At 42.3% G+C, this 20,878-nt stretch overlaps 1 protein-coding gene across 1 annotated transcript; it reads right to left on the reverse strand.

The window, feature by feature from the left end:
* Positions 1-14,171: 14,171 nt before the first annotated feature.
* On the reverse strand, positions 14,172-17,878 carry LOC121619474 (major histocompatibility complex class I-related gene protein-like). Its single transcript, XM_041955214.1, has 7 exons — positions 17,747-17,878; positions 17,273-17,542; positions 16,549-16,827; positions 15,595-15,891; positions 14,834-14,932; positions 14,432-14,449; positions 14,172-14,283 (listed from the first exon to the last, which is right to left on the reverse strand). Exons 1-7 carry the CDS (start codon positions 17,793-17,795, stop codon positions 14,249-14,251), a joined length of 1,047 nt encoding a protein of 348 aa, XP_041811148.1. The 5' UTR covers positions 17,796-17,878; the 3' UTR covers positions 14,172-14,248.
* Between the last annotated feature and the right edge of the window lie 3,000 nt (positions 17,879-20,878).

Here is a 20,878-nt window from a genome sequence, read left to right on the forward strand (position 1 = left end):
AATCGGGGTTCCATTGATGCTGTCTTTTTATAGTTGCGGTGCACGCGCGTAACTCGAGGTGAACCTTCTCTGAGTTAATCAAACTAACTCAAATCTGCTGTTGTGGAATCGAAAACTCAGAGTTTCCTATCTCAGAGTAGATCAACTCAGAGTTCAGGGTTACACTCAGAGTTTGTTGAACCTGCTTTGTGAAACGGACCTCAGGACTCAGCAACCCACTCTAAGACAATGCTCAGTGTGGAAATGCTCTTTTGGGACTTCTCTCACAACTGAGAAGTTTCAGGCTCATGCTGCTCTCTGGTGGTAACGTGGGGAAACACAGTCTGAGCCACAAAGACAATTCTCACACATTATCAGCTAAAAAATGAAAAAAATGTTTGTTTAACGGCTGTTTCAGTTCATGACAATTGTGTTAATTGAGATAAAATGGTGTGTGGATTTATTTTGTTATGCTCTACCTTCCTTTACTCGTCTTGACACATGGACTGATCTCGCGGCATCTCTCGCCAGATTTGGATCTTATTCTAGATTTAGGAAAAGCATCACATGAAGGTGGTGGATAGCTGGTAAAATTCACAGCTGATTCTGTGCTGCACTGGGAGCCGGTGCTACAGTATAGAAGTACTGGAGGTACAGTTTATGAGTTTATTTATTAGCAGTTAGCAGTAGCATTAGCAATAGTTAAATGGTAGCATCGGTACTGGCCACTACCTGGAGCATCTCTGGGTCAGTTGAACGTGGCGGTGCTGTTTGGATTGTGTAGGAGCAGTGTGAACTGGCACTAGGGGGGGTGACTCTGGGACGCCGGAGTTCACTGCCTAACCTCCTGGAGGTGTAGTGGGACTAAGTAGGCGAAACACTGTTGAAGGGAGGTTTCCACCTGATGACCCCCAGAGACGTGTTAGGAATCACTGCTCTTTGGCAGGTATAGAGGCAGATTAGAGCTCCAAGGTTCTTCACTGAGAATGAATCCTCTTTTTGAGCACAAGTATCTTGTGTTTAAATTAACTCACAACTAGCTTGGCTAGTGACTGTTGTGAATAGAGCAGCTGACAACATGGGAAAGACCATGTGACTGCTTGGAAAGACAGCTGACAGGAGGGAAAAGACCCCACAGGTGCTGGTATGGGCTAGCAACCCATGGCAGCAGTGGCAAGCCTTAACCTTGCTACAACCAGACTTAGCTACAACCAATATAAGGAAAATACCCCAAGAGTCAGCGAGAGCAGGGGTGGAAGATGACTCACAGGTGGATTGCATGGTAACGAACAGGATAACGGATATGACTATGCCTTGGATACATGACTCAGTGAGGGATGGGGGCACGGACCCATCTCTTAGGGCCAGAGGTAGCAGTACTCAGGTGACAGGGAAGGCAACTAAGGAGAGCAAAAGTTGTGCAGCAGAGGATAAGAAGCTTCAAGTTTGCCCATGTGGCTGGCAGAAAATAACATCAATCCGAGGCCTTAGAACTCATCAGGGAAGGAGGAAGTGTTTAGCGGTGGAAGGGCAGAGTGGCCGCATCGACCAGTACTTCTTGAGAAGTCAGTCGAATCAGTCGGATGAAGTCCAGCGACAGGTAGAAAACCACAGTTCGCAGGATATCAGTAACACTATCCCTGGAGAGGAGGAGGTACGGAGAGGGGATGCAGTTGGTGTTGAGGGCAACAGGCCAGCCAAGGAGAGAAGCATGGAGCAGAAAGCTAGAGTTAAGTGGCCGAGGGCTAATGATAGCAAAGAGTGGGAGGCAGTTGATAGAGATTTATCAGTCATATTAAGCAGGCTTAGAGGAGATGTAGTGGAGAAATTGGATAAAATTGGAGATGTGATCTACTCCTATGGTCGAGAGAGATTTGGGGTGCTTGTCAAAAGGAAAGGCGAGAGGGTGCAGGTCGGCAAGTCTAGGCGGCAAAGAGAAATAGAGAAGTTAGTAAAGGAAAGGAGGCAGTTAAGAAAGCAGTGGAGGAAGGCGACAGAAGAAGAAAGGGAGGGAATTAAGGTGTTGCAGGAGGAACTGAGAAGCAGGTTAGCAGTACTCAGAAGGGCAGAACACCTTAGGGAGAAGAGAAAGAAGAAGGAACGTGCAAGGTCAGCATTTTTTAGGAACCCCTTTAATTTTGTGAAAGGCTTGTTTAATCAAGAAAAAGGAGGGCAACTTAAGGCAACGAAATCAGAGATTGAACAGTATTTGAAGTCGACGTATTCAGATTCAAAGGAGAATAGGAACATAGGTCTTCCACCTGACATGCCACCATTAGGGGAAGTGGAGCAGGAGATGGATGTGAGCCCACCTAGGTGGAGAGAAGTGGTGGAGGTGGTTAGGCGTGCAAAGGCTTCTTCGGCCCCAGGGCCTAATGGAGTCCCCTACCGTGTCTATAAGAGTGCACCTGGCATCTTAAGGACACTATGGAGATACCTGAGAATAGTATGGGAGAAACAAAGTATTCCAAGAGCATGGCGCAGGGCAGGAGGTGTCTTCATCCCTAAGGAGAAGGAGTCATCGGACCTTAGCCAGTTTCGGATGATTTCTCTCCTAAATGTTGAGGGAAAGATTTTCTTTAGTATCGTAGCACAGAGGCTGGCTAAATACTTAGAAAGGAATGGTATGATAGATACGACAGTGCAAAAAGCAGGGATACCAGGATTTGCGGGATGCTTAGAGCATACTAGCATGATTTGGCATCAGATTCAGACAGCTAAGAGGGAGAAAAGAGACTTGAATGTTGTATTTTTAGATCTGGCTAATGCGTTTGGGTCAGTGCCACATAACCTTATTTGGAGTTCCTTTGACTACTTTAAAGTGCCGGAGATAGTTGTTAACTTGGTGAAAGCATATTTCCAAGACATCAGACTGTGTGCAAGTATCGCAGAGCTCACAACAGGCTGGCAAAGATTGGAGGTTGGTATTATGGCAGGATGTACAGTGTCCCCGCTAGCTTTCACAATGGCTATGGAGGTAATTATTAGGGCTTCCAAGTGGGTCGTAGGTGGAGAGAGACGGCAGAATGGAATGCGTCTTCCACCAATTAGGGCTTATATGGATGATATGACACTGCTAACTTCAACAGTGCCATGTACAAGGAGGTTGTTAGATAAAGTCAATCAGAATCTCAAGTGGGCTAGTATGAAGATTAAGCCTAGTAAGTCAAGGAGTATTTCAATATACAGAGGGAAAGTAAGTGATAGAAAGTTTGCTATAGATGGTGAGGAAATCCCAACAATTAGGGAGAAATCAGTTAAGAGTCTAGGACGGTGGTACAATGTGGACCTGAATGATGTTGAACAGGTTGTGCAATTTAGAAAGGATGTTGCAGAAGGGCTGGAGAGAATAGATAAATCAGGGCTCCCAGGAAAACTGAGGTTGTGGTGCTTGCAGTTTGGCTTGTATCCTAGGTTAATGTGGCCAATGTCAGTATATGAAGTCCCATTATCTGTAGCAGAGAGAATGGAAAGGCTAGTTAGCTCTTATATTAGAAAATGGTTGGGTGCTCCCAGGTGCTTAAGCAATGTAGCTTTGTATGGGAAAGGAATGCTTCAGCTGCCAGTATCCAGTCTAACAGAGGAGTTTAAATGCACTAAGGTTAGGACAGAACTTTTATTATCTGGGAGTAAGGACATGTTAGTTAGCAATGTGGTTCCGAATCCTTCTGGGGGGAGGAAATGGAACCCAAGGGCAGCAGTGCAGGAGGCAGAGGCAGCTCTTAGGCATGCAGAAATAGTAGGAAATGTTCAATTTGGCCGGGGAGGCTTGGGGCTTGGCCCAGGCAAACCAGTGTGGAATAAAGCAGGTCTAAAGGAGAAAAGAAAGCTTGTAGTGGAACAGGTGCGTAGGCAGGAGGAGTTGTTAAGAGGGGCAAAAGCAGTTGGTCAAGCCAAACAGGGACAATGGTTGAATTGGGAAGGTGTTGAGAAGAGGAAACTTAGTTGGAGGGACCTGTGGAATATGGAGGAAGGCCGTATTAAATTTCTGATAGGGGCGACATACGATGTGTTGCCAACCCCGCAGAACCTAAGTCTCTGGGTACAGGGCGATCAATCGTGCCCACTCTGCTCAGGTACAGCAAGTTTAAAGCACATTTTGTCAGGTTGTAGAATTAGCTTATCACAAGGCCGGTATACATGGCGGCATAATCAGGTGCTGAGAAGCTTAGCCGCAGGCATTGAGGAGAGAAGGAAGCAGGTGAATTCTGGAAGTTCTAGAAAGGAGAGGTTAGATGTGCAGTTTGTTCGAGAGGGGGAGAAAAATAAAGCTGCTAAGTCAGGGAGAAAGCAGGGAGGTGGCTGCCTGGTAGGGGCTGATGATTGGCAAATGCAGGTCGACTTGGGAGGACAGCTAGTTGTGCCCCAGGAAATAGTTTATAGTAATCTGAGGCCAGACATTGTCTTATGGTCCATGAGTAAAAAGACTGTGTATTTTATTGAGTTAACAGTCCCTTGGGAAAATTCAGTGGAGGCAGCTTATGAAAGGAAGAAGACTAAGTATGCAGATTTAAAGACAGAATCTGAGCAGAGGGGATGGAAGACCAGGGTCTGTCCGGTTGAAGTGGGGTGTAGAGGTTTTGTTGCAGGGTCAGCTGTTTCACTGTTGAGGGAGCTGGGAGTGCATGGGCAAAATTTAAGAAAGACAGTGAGGGAGATGTCAGATGAGGCTGCTAGGTCTAGTCAGTGGATATGGATCAGGAGAAATAATAGTAGTTGGGGGGTGAAATAGGGACAGTGGGGGGGCAGGCAGAGGACATGCATGCCTAACCCAGCAAGAGAAGAGGTTAAAGTCTGAACAAGACACCTCTCCTCTGCTCTGCTTTCCCCGCCCCATCTTCTCGCTCTGCCAATAGGAAGAGAACCAGGAAGTTTAGATAAGGTGGGGGTGTGGCCAGCTAGAGTCTCTCTTTGGGACCATGCGGCCTGTTCAGGTGAGTTTGCGTGGTAAGACACAGAGTTGGCTTGTTTTTTGATCTTTTTGGTTGTTTTCCTGTTTTGTCTGCTTCTTGAAGGAAATGTTAGGGTTTGTTTTCCTGCTCTGTTTGCTTTTTGAAGGAAATGGTAGGGTTTGCTGCTTCTTGAAGGAAATGTTAGAAGAGGCTGTTAAATCTAGTCTGTGGTTTAGGCCTCCACCTTCAGCACCTTCTAAATTTTCCACCCCCTACCCGAACAAGGGTCTGTATCCAATCCCTACTTTCATCTTTTGACTCTACCTCTTTATTTTCTATCCCCTACCCGAACCAGGGTTTGTATTCCCACCCCGCTTTTTCTTGGTGCAGTTGGTGAGAGGCAGGGGTAGATGATGGTAGTGTGGCAATCGGCAGTTACATGTGGCATCTAGGCCTGTGGTAGCATTGTAGCAGCTAACAATAGCTAAAGCGGTGAGAGTATGATAGTATCTTAGCAGTTAGTATTGGTAGCTAGCAATTAACATTAACAGTATAGGTGAATCTAGCGTTATTGTCTTCTTCTGTTCCTCTTAGCAGGTAGCGGTTAGCACATAACATTAGCTAAATGGTAGCATCGGAACTGTATTGCCTTCTTCTGTTCTTCCTAGCGGTTAGCAGTAGCATTAGCAATAGTTAAATGGTAGCATCGGTACTGGCCACTACCTGGAGCATCTCTGGGTCAGTTGAACGTGGCGGTGCTGTTTGGATTGTGTAGGAGCAGTGTGAACTGGCACTAGGGGGGGTGACTCTGGGACGCCGGAGTTCACTGCCTAACCTCCTGGAGGTGTAGTGGGACTAAGTAGGCGAAACACTGTTGAAGGGAGGTTTCCACCTGATGACCCCCAGAGACGTGTTAGGAATCACTGCTCTTTGGCAGGTATAGAGGCAGATTAGAGCTCCAAGGTTCTTCACTGAGAATGAATCCTCTTTTTGAGCACAAGTATCTTGTGTTTAAATTAACTCACAACTAGCTTGGCTAGTGACTGTTGTGAATAGAGCAGCTGACAACATGGGAAAGACCATGTGACTGCTTGGAAAGACAGCTGACAGGAGGGAAAAGACCCCACAGGTGCTGGTATGGGCTAGCAACCCATGGCAGCAGTGGCAAGCCTTAACCTTGCTACAACCAGACTTAGCTACAACCAATATAAGGAAAATACCCCAAGAGTCAGCGAGAGCAGGGGTGGAAGATGACTCACAGGTGGATTGCATGGTAACGAACAGGATAACGGATATGACTATGCCTTGGATACATGACTCAGTGAGGGATGGGGGCACGGACCCATCTCTTAGGGCCAGAGGTAGCAGTACTCAGGTGACAGGGAAGGCAACTAAGGAGAGCAAAAGTTGTGCAGCAGAGGATAAGAAGCTTCAAGTTTGCCCATGTGGCTGGCAGAAAATAACATCAATCCGAGGCCTTAGAACTCATCAGGGAAGGAGGAAGTGTTTAGCGGTGGAAGGGCAGAGTGGCCGCATCGACCAGTATTTCTTGAGAAGTCAGTCGAATCAGTCGGATGAAGTCCAGCGACAGGTAGAAAACCACAGTTCGCAGGATATCAGTAACACTATCCCTGGAGAGGAGGAGGTACGGAGAGGGGATGCAGTTGGTGTTGAGGGCAACAGGCCAGCCAAGGAGAGAAGCATGGAGCAGAAAGCTAGAGTTAAGTGGCCGAGGGCTAATGATAGCAAAGAGTGGGAGGCAGTTGATAGAGATTTATCAGTCATATTAAGCAGGCTTAGAGGAGATGTAGTGGAGAAATTGGATAAAATTGGAGATGTGATCTACTCCTATGGTCGAGAGAGATTTGGGGTGCTTGTCAAAAGGAAAGGCGAGAGGGTGCAGGTCGGCAAGTCTAGGCGGCAAAGAGAAATAGAGAAGTTAGTAAAGGAAAGGAGGCAGTTAAGAAAGCAGTGGAGGAAGGCGACAGAAGAAGAAAGGGAGGGAATTAAGGTGTTGCAGGAGGAACTGAGAAGCAGGTTAGCAGTACTCAGAAGGGCAGAACACCTTAGGGAGAAGAGAAAGAAGAAGGAACGTGCAAGGTCAGCATTTTTTAGGAACCCCTTTAATTTTGTGAAAGGCTTGTTTAATCAAGAAAAAGGAGGGCAACTTAAGGCAACGAAATCAGAGATTGAACAGTATTTGAAGTCGACGTATTCAGATTCAAAGGAGAATAGGAACATAGGTCTTCCACCTGACATGCCACCATTAGGGGAAGTGGAGCAGGAGATGGATGTGAGCCCACCTAGGTGGAGAGAAGTGGTGGAGGTGGTTAGGCGTGCAAAGGCTTCTTCGGCCCCAGGGCCTAATGGAGTCCCCTACCGTGTCTATAAGAGTGCACCTGGCATCTTAAGGACACTATGGAGATACCTGAGAATAGTATGGGAGAAACAAAGTATTCCAAGAGCATGGCGCAGGGCAGGAGGTGTCTTCATCCCTAAGGAGAAGGAGTCATCGGACCTTAGCCAGTTTCGGATGATTTCTCTCCTAAATGTTGAGGGAAAGATTTTCTTTAGTATCGTAGCACAGAGGCTGGCTAAATACTTAGAAAGGAATGGTATGATAGATACGACAGTGCAAAAAGCAGGGATACCAGGATTTGCGGGATGCTTAGAGCATACTAGCATGATTTGGCATCAGATTCAGACAGCTAAGAGGGAGAAAAGAGACTTGAATGTTGTATTTTTAGATCTGGCTAATGCGTTTGGGTCAGTGCCACATAACCTTATTTGGAGTTCCTTTGACTACTTTAAAGTGCCGGAGATAGTTGTTAACTTGGTGAAAGCATATTTCCAAGACATCAGACTGTGTGCAAGTATCGCAGAGCTCACAACAGGCTGGCAAAGATTGGAGGTTGGTATTATGGCAGGATGTACAGTGTCCCCGCTAGCTTTCACAATGGCTATGGAGGTAATTATTAGGGCTTCCAAGTGGGTCGTAGGTGGAGAGAGACGGCAGAATGGAATGCGTCTTCCACCAATTAGGGCTTATATGGATGATATGACACTGCTAACTTCAACAGTGCCATGTACAAGGAGGTTGTTAGATAAAGTCAATCAGAATCTCAAGTGGGCTAGTATGAAGATTAAGCCTAGTAAGTCAAGGAGTATTTCAATATACAGAGGGAAAGTAAGTGATAGAAAGTTTGCTATAGATGGTGAGGAAATCCCAACAATTAGGGAGAAATCAGTTAAGAGTCTAGGACGGTGGTACAATGTGGACCTGAATGATGTTGAACAGGTTGTGCAATTTAGAAAGGATGTTGCAGAAGGGCTGGAGAGAATAGATAAATCAGGGCTCCCAGGAAAACTGAGGTTGTGGTGCTTGCAGTTTGGCTTGTATCCTAGGTTAATGTGGCCAATGTCAGTATATGAAGTCCCATTATCTGTAGCAGAGAGAATGGAAAGGCTAGTTAGCTCTTATATTAGAAAATGGTTGGGTGCTCCCAGGTGCTTAAGCAATGTAGCTTTGTATGGGAAAGGAATGCTTCAGCTGCCAGTATCCAGTCTAACAGAGGAGTTTAAATGCACTAAGGTTAGGACAGAACTTTTATTATCTGGGAGTAAGGACATGTTAGTTAGCAATGTGGTTCCGAATCCTTCTGGGGGGAGGAAATGGAACCCAAGGGCAGCAGTGCAGGAGGCAGAGGCAGCTCTTAGGCATGCAGAAATAGTAGGAAATGTTCAATTTGGCCGGGGAGGCTTGGGGCTTGGCCCAGGCAAACCAGTGTGGAATAAAGCAGGTCTAAAGGAGAAAAGAAAGCTTGTAGTGGAACAGGTGCGTAGGCAGGAGGAGTTGTTAAGAGGGGCAAAAGCAGTTGGTCAAGCCAAACAGGGACAATGGTTGAATTGGGAAGGTGTTGAGAAGAGGAAACTTAGTTGGAGGGACCTGTGGAATATGGAGGAAGGCCGTATCAAATTTCTGATAGGGGCGACATACGATGTGTTGCCAACCCCGCAGAACCTAAGTCTCTGGGTACAGGGCGATCAATCGTGCCCACTCTGCTCAGGTACAGCAAGTTTAAAGCACATTTTGTCAGGTTGTAGAATTAGCTTATCACAAGGCCGGTATACATGGCGGCATAATCAGGTGCTGAGAAGCTTAGCCGCAGGCATTGAGGAGAGAAGGAAGCAGGTGAATTCTGGAAGTTCTAGAAAGGAGAGGTTAGATGTGCAGTTTGTTCGAGAGGGGGAGAAAAATAAAGCTGCTAAGTCAGGGAGAAAGCAGGGAGGTGGCTGCCTGGTAGGGGCTGATGATTGGCAAATGCAGGTCGACTTGGGAGGACAGCTAGTTGTGCCCCAGGAAATAGTTTATAGTAATCTGAGGCCAGACATTGTCTTATGGTCCATGAGTAAAAAGACTGTGTATTTTATTGAGTTAACAGTCCCTTGGGAAAATTCAGTGGAGGCAGCTTATGAAAGGAAGAAGACTAAGTATGCAGATTTAAAGACAGAATCTGAGCAGAGGGGATGGAAGACCAGGGTCTGTCCGGTTGAAGTGGGGTGTAGAGGTTTTGTTGCAGGGTCAGCTGTTTCACTGTTGAGGGAGCTGGGAGTGCATGGGCAAAATTTAAGAAAGACAGTGAGGGAGATGTCAGATGAGGCTGCTAGGTCTAGTCAGTGGATATGGATCAGGAGAAATAATAGTAGTTGGGGGGTGAAATAGGGACAGTGGGGGGGCAGGCAGAGGACATGCATGCCTAACCCGGCAAGAGAAGAGGTTAAAGTCTGAACAAGACACCTCTCCTCTGCTCTGCTTTCCCCGCCCCATCTTCTCGCTCTGCCAATAGGAAGAGAACCAGGAAGTTTAGATAAGGTGGGGGTGTGGCCAGCTAGAGTCTCTCTTTGGGACCATGCGGCCTGTTCAGGTGAGTTTGCGTGGTAAGACACAGAGTTGGCTTGTTTTTTGATCTTTTTGGTTGTTTTCCTGTTTTGTCTGCTTCTTGAAGGAAATGTTAGGGTTTGTTTTCCTGCTCTGTTTGCTTTTTGAAGGAAATGGTAGGGTTTGCTGCTTCTTGAAGGAAATGTTAGAAGAGGCTGTTAAATCTAGTCTGTGGTTTAGGCCTCCACCTTCAGCACCTTCTAAATTTTCCACCCCCTACCCGAACAAGGGTCTGTATCCAATCCCTACTTTCATCTTTTGACTCTACCTCTTTATTTTCTATCCCCTACCCGAACCAGGGTTTGTATTCCCACCCCGCTTTTTCTTGGTGCAGTTGGTGAGAGGCAGGGGTAGATGATGGTAGTGTGGCAATCGGCAGTTACATGTGGCATCTAGGCCTGTGGTAGCATTGTAGCAGCTAACAATAGCTAAAGCGGTGAGAGTATGATAGTATCTTAGCAGTTAGTATTGGTAGCTAGCAATTAACATTAACAGTATAGGTGAATCTAGCGTTATTGTCTTCTTCTGTTCCTCTTAGCAGGTAGCGGTTAGCACATAACATTAGCTAAATGGTAGCATCGGAACTGTATTGCCTTCTTCTGTTCTTCCTAGCGGTTAGCAGTAGCATTAGCAATAGTTAAATGGTAGCATCGGTACTGGCCACTACCTGGAGCATCTCTGGGTCAGTTGAACGTGGCGGTGCTGTTTGGATTGTGTAGGAGCAGTGTGAACTGGCACTAGGGGGGGTGACTCTGGGACGCCGGAGTTCACTGCCTAACCTCCTGGAGGTGTAGTGGGACTAAGTAGGCGAAACACTGTTGAAGGGAGGTTTCCACCTGATGACCCCCAGAGACGTGTTAGGAATCACTGCTCTTTGGCAGGTATAGAGGCAGATTAGAGCTCCAAGGTTCTTCACTGAGAATGAATCCTCTTTTTGAGCACAAGTATCTTGTGTTTAAATTAACTAAATGAGGACTGTGGCTGCAGCGTTTTGAACAAACTGCTCATGTTTATTTGTAGAATCTCACAAAGAGAGAAGTACAGTAATATAACCTGTTTCAGATGAACTCATGAAGCTGTTTTACTGCCTGTTGACATGTCAATCCTGGTGTGTTGTTGAAGCGATGAAAAGCTGCCTTTATTTAGGTTCCTCCTCTTGAGTTTCAAAGATAAGATCAGAGTCCAGTATGACTTTGAGTTTCCCGACTTCCTCGTTGTGTCACAGTGTCATTTCATTTTTTATTAATTTATTAGAGTCCAGTACAGTTCAGCAGCTTGTTCACTGGACTGAGTTCACCAGAGGAGACTGAACAATGCAGCTGTGCTGCTTTCAGCATATGAATGAGTATATATATATATATAAGTGGGAGCATGTATAAATGAAAAAGTCAAAGGATTGATCCTTTTGGACGGAGATTAATCTCCCAATGGAAACATGGCTCCTGGCCGTAAAGCAGGAAGAGATCCAGTGGAGAGCAGGACCTGATGGATCAACTGAACCTCTGAGCCTTTCAGTTAGAACATCAACATCAATTCTGAAGTTCATCTTTCAAATGACTGTTGATCTGAAGGTCACTGATGACTCTGATGAGGGCTGTTTCAGGTCCATCTGGAACCAGACTGAAACACATCATGTTTTATGTTCACAATGTGGATGGAAAGATAATTAAGCAGCTGTTTATTAAACCTTTGTCCAGTATTTTTGATGGGAAGGTTTGGGATTGGCCCATAGTTAATGATTACACATGGATCTGGGTCATTTTCACTCAGTGACAGTGAGATAACAACAACATGACAAGATATTACAATGCTGCTAATATTCATGTTACTGAAACTACAGTCACAGATGAAAGTGTGGACTCACAGAAAGAGCCAAACGTTTCAAAGTTGGGGATTTTATTGAAAAATGAAACAAAAAGAAAGAAAAATACATTTGATTTTCACATTTATTTATGTGCATCAGTACAGACAGTTCCCATAGAACCTAACCTAACGCACCTTTAAATCCTTCAGTCACACAAACAAACCTCATATCTACATTTAGTTAGTTAGTTAGTTAGTTAGTTAGTTAGTTTATTTCAGTCATATATACACTTCAAAGCATCAAAAGAAAAAAAGAACCACAAAAAAAAAGCTATTTTGACTGAAAAAGGCTCAGGCAGCAGCAAAGCTTATTAATGCCCGCCTACTATGCATCTTAAGCTACACAATTCATGGTATCAAGTCGAAAGAATAAACAAACAAAAAATACATACATACATACATTAATACATACTTATGCACATACATATCTCTTTTCCCCTTTTTTCAGTTACAGCCATAACTCCTAAATATAAATCCACATAATGATTTTTTGAACATAACAAAAGAAGTACATTGCTTAAGTTTGAGATCAGCACTATTCCACAGCTGAACCCCTTTAAAAGAAATACATCTTCTTTTAACCTCTTTTTTAGCTTTTGGTAACACAAATTTGCTTCCATCTCTCAACTCATATTTACTCTCAGACACTCTGAAAAACTTACGCACACTGGTAGTGTTTTATTTTTTACTTTAAACATAATTTGCATTGTTCTATAATAAACCAAGTCTCTAAACTTCAATACATGAGAATTTAAAAATAACGGATTTGTATGGTCATAATAACCAGCTTTGTTTATGATGTGTATGGCTCGTTTTTGTAGTATCAGTATCAGAGAACAGTAAATTAAATATAAACTTTTATAATTTAGCATGTCTTTGGTTTTGTACATGATTGCAATTGATTTTGAGATTTTCCCCTTTACATACTCAACATGTTTTTTCCTGTTTAGTTTATGATCGATCACAACCCCGAGAAATTTGGTCTCCCAAGCCCTTCCTATTTCAATGTTAGAGATTTTTAATTTAATATTACTTTCAGATTGGCTTCCAAATATCATAAATGTAGTTTTCTTTATATTAACAGATAATTTATTGACGTCAAACCAAGTTTTGAACACTCCAAGTTCTTGTTCAACAGTGTGCAGAAGTTCTTCTAAATTTTCACCGGAGGAGTACAAACTTGTGTCATCAGCAAACATGACATATTTTAACTTATTGGAAACATGACAAATGTCATTTATAAAAAGAATAAACAATTTGGGGCCAATAATGGAGCCCTGAGGCAATCCGCAGGTGACCGGTTTAAATTCGGACAGTCTTTGATTAATTTGAACATATTGCTGTCTGCTTTCTAAATAACTTTTCAACCAGGCATGAACGGTCCCTCTAAATCCATAGTGTTCCATTTTTTCCAGCACATAATTATGATCAATCGTATCAAAAGCTTTACTTAGGTCTATGAAGATACCTACTGCATGAAGATCGTTGTCGATTGCATCAGCTATTTCTTCAGCCATCTGCATCACTGCATATGTAGTTGTTCTGTTCTTTCTGAATCCATATTGTTGTTCATTTATAATATTGTATTTTTCAATAAAATTATCAAATTGTTTTATAAAGAGCTTTTCTAAAATTTTAGAAAATTGTGGCAGTAGAGCTATAGGCCTGTAGTTGTCCATACTGTGTCTGTCACCATTTTTAAAGATGGGGACTACTTTGGCTAGTTTCATGTCCTGTGGGAAGATGCCTGTTTGGAAGGAAAGGTTGCATATATATGTTAGAGGTTTTACAATGCTATGGATGATCTCTTTAAGTGTACACATATCAATAAGGTTTACATCAGTTGATGTTTTATTCTTGAACTTATTTACAACGTCAATGATATCCCTTTCTTCCATCCCACAAAGAAACATAGAATTTAAATTCTGTTTGATTAAACCATTAAAGAGTTCTTTATTTTGATTGTCCATAATAATTTTGTTTGCCAAAGTAGGTCCAACATTAACAAAATAATCATTAAAGTTGTTCGCAATTGTCTTTAAGTGCTCAACTTTTGATCCACTGACGTTCCAAAAGTAGTTTGGAAATTCAGTTTGAATGGATTTATTTCTAATATTTGAAGGCCACTCAGTGGTCCAACCACCATCACTGTCTCTGTTCCACTATACCAAGAGCCAGCAGTCAGCAGCTGTCTGAGAAACTTTTCCAGAATGATGTCCCCTGATCTGCCTCAACAAGGAAAAGTACATGTTTCAATAATTGTTTCTGAATCATTTTGAACACTATAATCAGAGTAGCTAATGTAATTATTCTAAAACCACAAGACAGCGCTGGAAATATGCTGAAAACCTTTTAACGTTAAAAAAATGCTGACTGGAAACACATTGTGGCATTAAATTCAAATGAAATATAAAATCAAATGAAGATTCATGGAAAAATAAGACATACTTATTAAAAATGACTTCAAACATCAATTATAAACTTGTAATCTGAGAGAAAACAAAAACATTTAACACTGACAAATGATACACATGACGTGACTCCTCCAGTGTGTTTGTCATTCAGGTCTCTGGATTCAGGCTCTCAGAGAGCTCAGTGCTGTCTGCACAGCTGTAAGGTGAGAAACAAAGAGTGTAAAGTCCACTCATCCTGCACTCAACTTTCAGAAACAGTCCTCTCTGCACAATAATGTGAAACATTTCATCTCCAGCATACAGCGTGTGTCAGATCAGAGGAAACAGAATCAAAGTTTACTTACGAGATGGACGTGGTTTGACTGAAATCAGAACAAAAGACAAATCATTTCAGTCACAGTTGTAAACGACAGAATATCTTTCATCAGCTGATCCCCAGTGAATATGATCCCTCTTCTGCTCACTCACACTGAAACATGAATCCATTCTATCCTTCTGTTTAGTCCTCACTTCATCTCTTTTCTCATCACGTCTCTCCCTCATCATCATGGTACAGTCATATTATCATGACTCTCAGGCTCTGAGCCTCACAGAGCTTCAAGTGTTGGTAGCTGCAAACTGTTGAGTGCAGAGAACTGAAGCCTGTTTCACTTTTTCAACCCGGATAAAAGCATCAACTCACAGACTAAAATCAAAGGACCGAACAAGTCAGCGAAGCAGAAAATCTCTCCATCCGTCTCTCTCACCTTTTTTCTTTTTGTATATGATGAATCCAACAACAGCGACGATGAGGATGAGAGAAGGAACAACCACTGCAGCAGTGATGAGGACGTCACCGGGCTTTTCTGTTGAAGAAAAAAAGAATTAAAAATCAAGACTGGCACATTTATCAACATCAAACATCCCAAAGAACAAAGTGCAGCACAGGCCATGCATCCAAAAATATCAGTCAGAGCACCGACACCTGAACGACTCTGATCCAGATCTTTGAAAATAGATTTAAGACCATTCAGAGCAATCAAATCATGGATTTTAAGACACATTTCAACACATTTCAGTCCATATAAAGCAGGTTAGAACAGAAATACATCCATCCATTATCTGTTGTGCTGGATGTGAAAGACACACACTGACACTGTGAACAAATAAATGCATCATAAATAAATGAAAATGGAACTGAAACACTTAAACCTAAATGATGAACATTAAAGTTCTCCTCAGTTCAGCAAAGTAGACACGATGGAGTAAAATCATGTTTCGTAGGTGTCAACATTGTTTTATTCTGAGCTGAGTAAAGAGTGAACAGGCAGCACAAACCTGTCGTTGTGTGGGAAAAACAACACGGTCTGTAAAATACTTTAAAGCTTTCTGTGGCTTTAAAAACCTCAAAAAGGATCTTTTGATAATCTTGTTCAGCTCATATGATCTGACCAGTGACTATCGTGACTAACACTCAACGACCAACAGACCTGCAGTCCCATTCAGCACCTTCTGATCTCAGTCTTACCCCAGTTGGTCCTGATCGCTGCTTTGTCCAGTCTGGTGACGACGTCGTCCTTCACACCAGAGAGATGAAACACACATTCGTACTTCCCCCAGTCTTCAGACGCTGAAGGTTTCAGGTCAGCGCTCATCTGGAAGGTTCCATCGTGGTTGGGGAGGATCTCTCCGAGGTCCACGCCCTCGTGAAGCTCCTCTCCATCTTTCCTCCAGATGAGTGAGGCTCTGTCAGGGTAGAAACCTGAAGCGTGGCAGCTGACTGGAGAGGAGGGAGTCTTCTGGAGGAGAGACACTGAGGGGAGCTCTGCAGAGAGAGGGAGAGAGAGAGGGAGAGAGAGAGGGAGAGAGAGAGAGACAGAGAGAGAGAAAGTGAGGGGGGAGAGAGAGAGAAGAACAAATAACAGCACGACATAACAACACATTTGTTCCACAACCTCCACATTGTCTGTTTGTAGTCAGAGAAGGGAACTACAGCAGCACGAAAGAAACCCACTGCAGTCAGAGAGGAGAAGATCTTCCTGTTTTTATACTTTACAGCAAAGTCATCAACCACAGTGTCACTGAAACTGTGTAAACTTCCTTCACTCATGCTCACTGTGCTCTGACTGTCACAGCATCAGCTCTGATGGAAAGTCATGTCTGATTAGGACCAAATCAAATCTGACTGCCACAGAAAACGATCAGAAAGAAGGTGAAGTCAGACTGATGGAGTGATAAAACAATGGCAGGTCAGTCTGAGCAGGCTGTATGAACATTGTTGTGTCCATGAAACTACATTTTTTCTTTTCTCGTCTACCACGTGTCTGTCTGTCTATTACCTGCCAAGGGACTACGGATGTTAATTAGCAGGCTTGCTAACTCTGACACATTTACACATGTACTCACATACTGATGTTCATTAATGTGTATTATCCATTTCAAATAAATAAATAAATAAATACATCAGGTCATGTGATCGTACCTGTTCTCTGCAGAGAGCTCTTCCCATAGGCCAAATACATCTTCAGCCACTCAGGGTAAATCTCAGTGAGGTGCTTCTCATGAGATTCTATTCTAGCTTTCTCAGCATCCCACATCAGTTTGGTGCTGACGGCCTGTGGTTTCGGAGCGATCCACGTCAACGTCTTCAGATCGAATGACATGAAGTCTTCTCCATCATAACCGTACTGATTAAAACCTTGAATCTCTCCAGTCTCATCATCCCACTCACAGCCATTCATCCTCTGGAAAACATGGACACCTGAGAGACAGAAACAGACACTGTGATTGATAATGATGTAGAGATGAAATCTTCAGTGAAAAGATGATTTCAAATATATTGCTGCATTGTGTGATGTACTGTGATTCTCCAAGTCTTGTGCTGTGCTCATGATTCAAGAGCACATAATCAGTGCAGTTTTTCTTTGCACTTGAGTGATGAAACCCAATTTCCGTTTCACAGTTTAAATGTTACAATGATTGTTATTCTATTACTTTGAGTGTTGCAGCAACAAGTTTAACCAGCAGCTGATTAATGTTTGCAGGCTGACTGACGGGTAGTGGTCGGCTCATTTACATTAATTTCTATTTAAATTTCAGAATAAAATGACATCTGATTATCATCTGCCGGGTCTGTAGAGGGTCACTTTACAACTGAGATGCAGAACAGCAGTAAAAAGTGAACCACAATACATCCCATACTGTACCTCCACTTTGGTTGAAGCGCTGCTTAAAACGGTCCATCCTGGCTTTGAAGAAGTTTGGCAAAATCTCAAAACACGCTGCATTGCATATCTCCAAGTGTTGAGGTTCGTTTTCTAATAAAGTTTTCACCCACTCCTGTTTTGGTTCAAGTATCTTCCTGTTGCTGTCGCAGTAAGCAGCCAGATGTCCATCAACCACTGCAGCTGCCACAAACTCTGGGAAGTTTGGGACTCCAGAAGATCCACTTACAAAATACTTCAGGGAGTGTTTCACTGCAGACAAACAAGGTTTACACATTCAGTATAAATACAGTTCACACATCACACTCAGAAATATGATGCATTCAGCTTGATTCAGTTAAAACACACCAGGTCTATGAAGTTGATACAAAAGTGAAACTTAAGTTCCAGTGTCTATGAGCTACGCAGGAAGAAAACGCACAGAGGTTCAAGTAAAGATTTAAAATGTGATCTCACCTGATGATGAAACGTGACAGAAGAGAAGCAACAAAAACAACGTTTTCATCTTGTTTTGATAAAGTCGAGTTCGTGAAGGACCGAGCTGTTTCAGCTCCTCTACCTCCTTCAGACTTCACCCTCCAATGAATTGTTAGTGGGTTTTTTCCTTCGCGCGCCGGCGCACAGACAAACCTTAAACCACGCCTACCTTTGCGCACGTGCCATGGCCTGGGACTCACTTTCCCTCTGCAGCTGTCGATCCGACAAATCGGCATCAATGTGGAGGAACAGAACAGATGATACAATATGTGTGCTCACATCAACTCTGGACTGAAGAAACTCGTTTACGTCACTAGAAACTAGTTAGAAAAGTTCCAAACAGCAACAGTCAACACGTGGCTATGATACGTGATACAGGAAGTGCCTTGATGATCCGCTGCCCTTTTATTGATTACCTTTATTTCAATAGACCTGACTGATACCTGAAAGTCTAGAAAAAATATACCAATAAATCTTGAAATAAACCAAGAGCAAATAGGCCGAACAAATAATGATGAATCATCCTAAACACCAGGATAACGTGATGAATGCAAATTAGAGGTCAAAACCAAATAATTCTGTGTTTATTAAATGATAAAATACAAACATAGTTAAGCATGTCAATTCAGTTTTTCAGTGGCAATGAACTTAAAAAGATTTGTAAAACAATAATAGTTCAGTGAAAATAAATTAATCATGAAAACACAATTTCTTCCCACTGTACTTTTTACTGTTTAATGGTTCTGAAGAGCTGTGGAGTGGATTACAGAGCAAGATTAAGATTAACTCTTAAAAACAAGAGATTAAATTAGAGTGTGAGACTAAAGTTTAGATCATGAGCACTATTTGGATTTCTGAAAATGTGCATCGAGCGACGACTAAAGCTGAAGTCCTGTCATCTTCTTTTTATTATGCAGCTGCAGGTTGAATGACAGACTTTAGTGGTAAGATTGTACCAGAACAAACATTTCAGCTGTAAATTGAACTCTCGTTGCTGATCTCACATCACTAACTCGCACAGAAAGTCGTGTATCTGAGAAAAGCAGCGTTTCTCTCTTGCATTTGTTTTCGGAGTTTGTGTGTTTTAGACTTTGCGCTGCCTTTGGATTTGCATCGTTGTTGCTTTTAACGTATTTGTTTTGACTTTCTGCTGCGCAGTTTTTTTCATTTGCATCATTGTTTTTGTTTTGGAGCTGTGGAGCTAGCCTGCTCTATTCTATTTAATTTCATCCCTTATCTCAGTCAGCAGTGACCACAAATGGAAACCAATATTTATTCCACCTCCCACTACACATTCTTATCACATTCAACGAGACCCACTGTCATTATTTAAACATTTGTAATCATTAATTGCAATCATATATTATATATATATGCAAATACTATGCTATGCATACTATGCAAATAATGTATAAAGCAAAGAATAACTTACTGCCAGGTAATGTTCAGAAACGGTTTTGTGATAGAGAGGGATGTTATAAATTAAGGGGTGAGTTAAATTTCAAGATTCTTAAAGTGCGCAATGCATTGAAAAGTTTTTGTGTTACGATCTGTGGAGTAAAACTATGGAACAAATTGTGTGTAGAGAAAAAACAAATATCTAACATAAGTCAGTTTAAAAAAAGGTATAAAGAATTGATTCTTGCGAGATATAGTAATGACTAATAGGTATTTGGGTGTGTTTGTGAATCACAACACTTTTTTCTTTACATAATGTAACTGTCAATGCCTGCATACTGTGCACGTTATTTATCGGTCATTGCTGAATATATGGATCATGTGTAGGTTGAGGATGAATCAGGATGTTTCAGTCATGATTCTTTTGATAAAAATGTAATACTTAAGGGGTAGGGTTTAATAAATTTACATTTCTTCCTACTCCCTTTCATGTAATCTGAGATCAACATGAACTGAAGAGGGTGACATCTTTTTTTCTTCTTTATTTTTATCATTATCACTTTTTGTCTGTTTGCTTTGGAATCAATCAATATAAAAATACACATCATACAGTGACATGATGACATGACGTTCCTTTATTGAATAGAATAAATCAAAGCAAGTAATCCATCAGTTCCTTTCAAAAGTGAAGTCACACAGTGCTCTACAAGATAGAAAGCACAGAATCAAAGCATATTATTCATCACAAGAATAAATACACATTCTCAAAGGTCTGTATATAAAACACCTTGCATGTCTGCACACTGGAATAAATGCAGGACAAATCCATAATTAACAAATGAACAGACAAATGTCAGGCCTGTCCACACAGTACACAGCACAATAGGCCAAACGAATAGCTATCTGCTATTGCAGGCCATATTCAACTTAAATGTACAGAATGCACTTTAACTTAAATAATTTAAAACATATTGGTCTCTGATCAGCCGACCACTGTCGTCATCTGAGGGCACTCTGGGGGCCCTCTCCTTCCTCAGGCAGGCCACATTATGGAGGACAGCACAAGCCACAGTAATATTGCATGCTCTGTCTGGACTGACCCTCAGATGGTGCAGACATTGGAAGCGGGCCTTCAGGAGGCCAAAGGTCATCTCGATCCGAGCCCTTGTCCTGGCATGGACATTGTTCTATGCCTGCTGTGCTCCCTGAGGGTCTGCGTAAGGTGTGGCATGTTATGGAAAGAGGGGCTTCTGATTAAACTGCACTTACTGGGAATCAAAGGGAAGATGTTTAATTGGATTATCCAGCAACTAAACTAACACTAACTAACCGTGTGATTTATGTTTACTAGCCTGCAATCACATACACGAAATATCTTGTGCAATATTACTTTTTCATTCTCCTTAAGTACTCAACCTATGTATACTTATATGTTAATTACTGTGCAATAGAGTAAACCCTGGACTGAACTCCGTAACTACCATGTGCAATTTCTGTTAAAACTGTTTAATTCTCATTGAATTTTTGGCAGAATATTTTTTATAATTCTTTTGTAGCAATATATATTTTTCCTTTATAATTTGTATAGTTCTTGTGTAAAATATACATATATATATATATAGTCAAGTTTATTTTGTATTTTGTATTTTTCTATTCTGTTGTTATTCCTACTGCTATTGTCTGCTGCCTGTAACACTCGAATTTCCCCAGCTG

This window comes from Chelmon rostratus, chromosome 16 (genome assembly GCF_017976325.1).
Source record: "Chelmon rostratus isolate fCheRos1 chromosome 16, fCheRos1.pri, whole genome shotgun sequence".
Lineage (NCBI taxonomy): Eukaryota > Metazoa > Chordata > Actinopteri > Chaetodontiformes > Chaetodontidae > Chelmon > Chelmon rostratus.

Coding starts and splice junctions, on each gene's coding strand:
- LOC121619474 (XM_041955214.1), bottom strand. CDS start 17,795: ATGAAAACGTTGTTTTTGTTGCTTCTCTTCTGTCACGTTTCATCATCA. Junction 17,543..17,746: donor CTGTCACGTTTCATCATCAG/GTGAGATCACAT, acceptor GTTTGTCTGCAG/TGAAACACTCCCTGAAGTAT. Junction 14,933..15,594: donor AGCGATCAGGACCAACTGGG/GTAAGACTGAGA, acceptor TTTCTTCAACAG/AAAAGCCCGGTGACGTCCTC.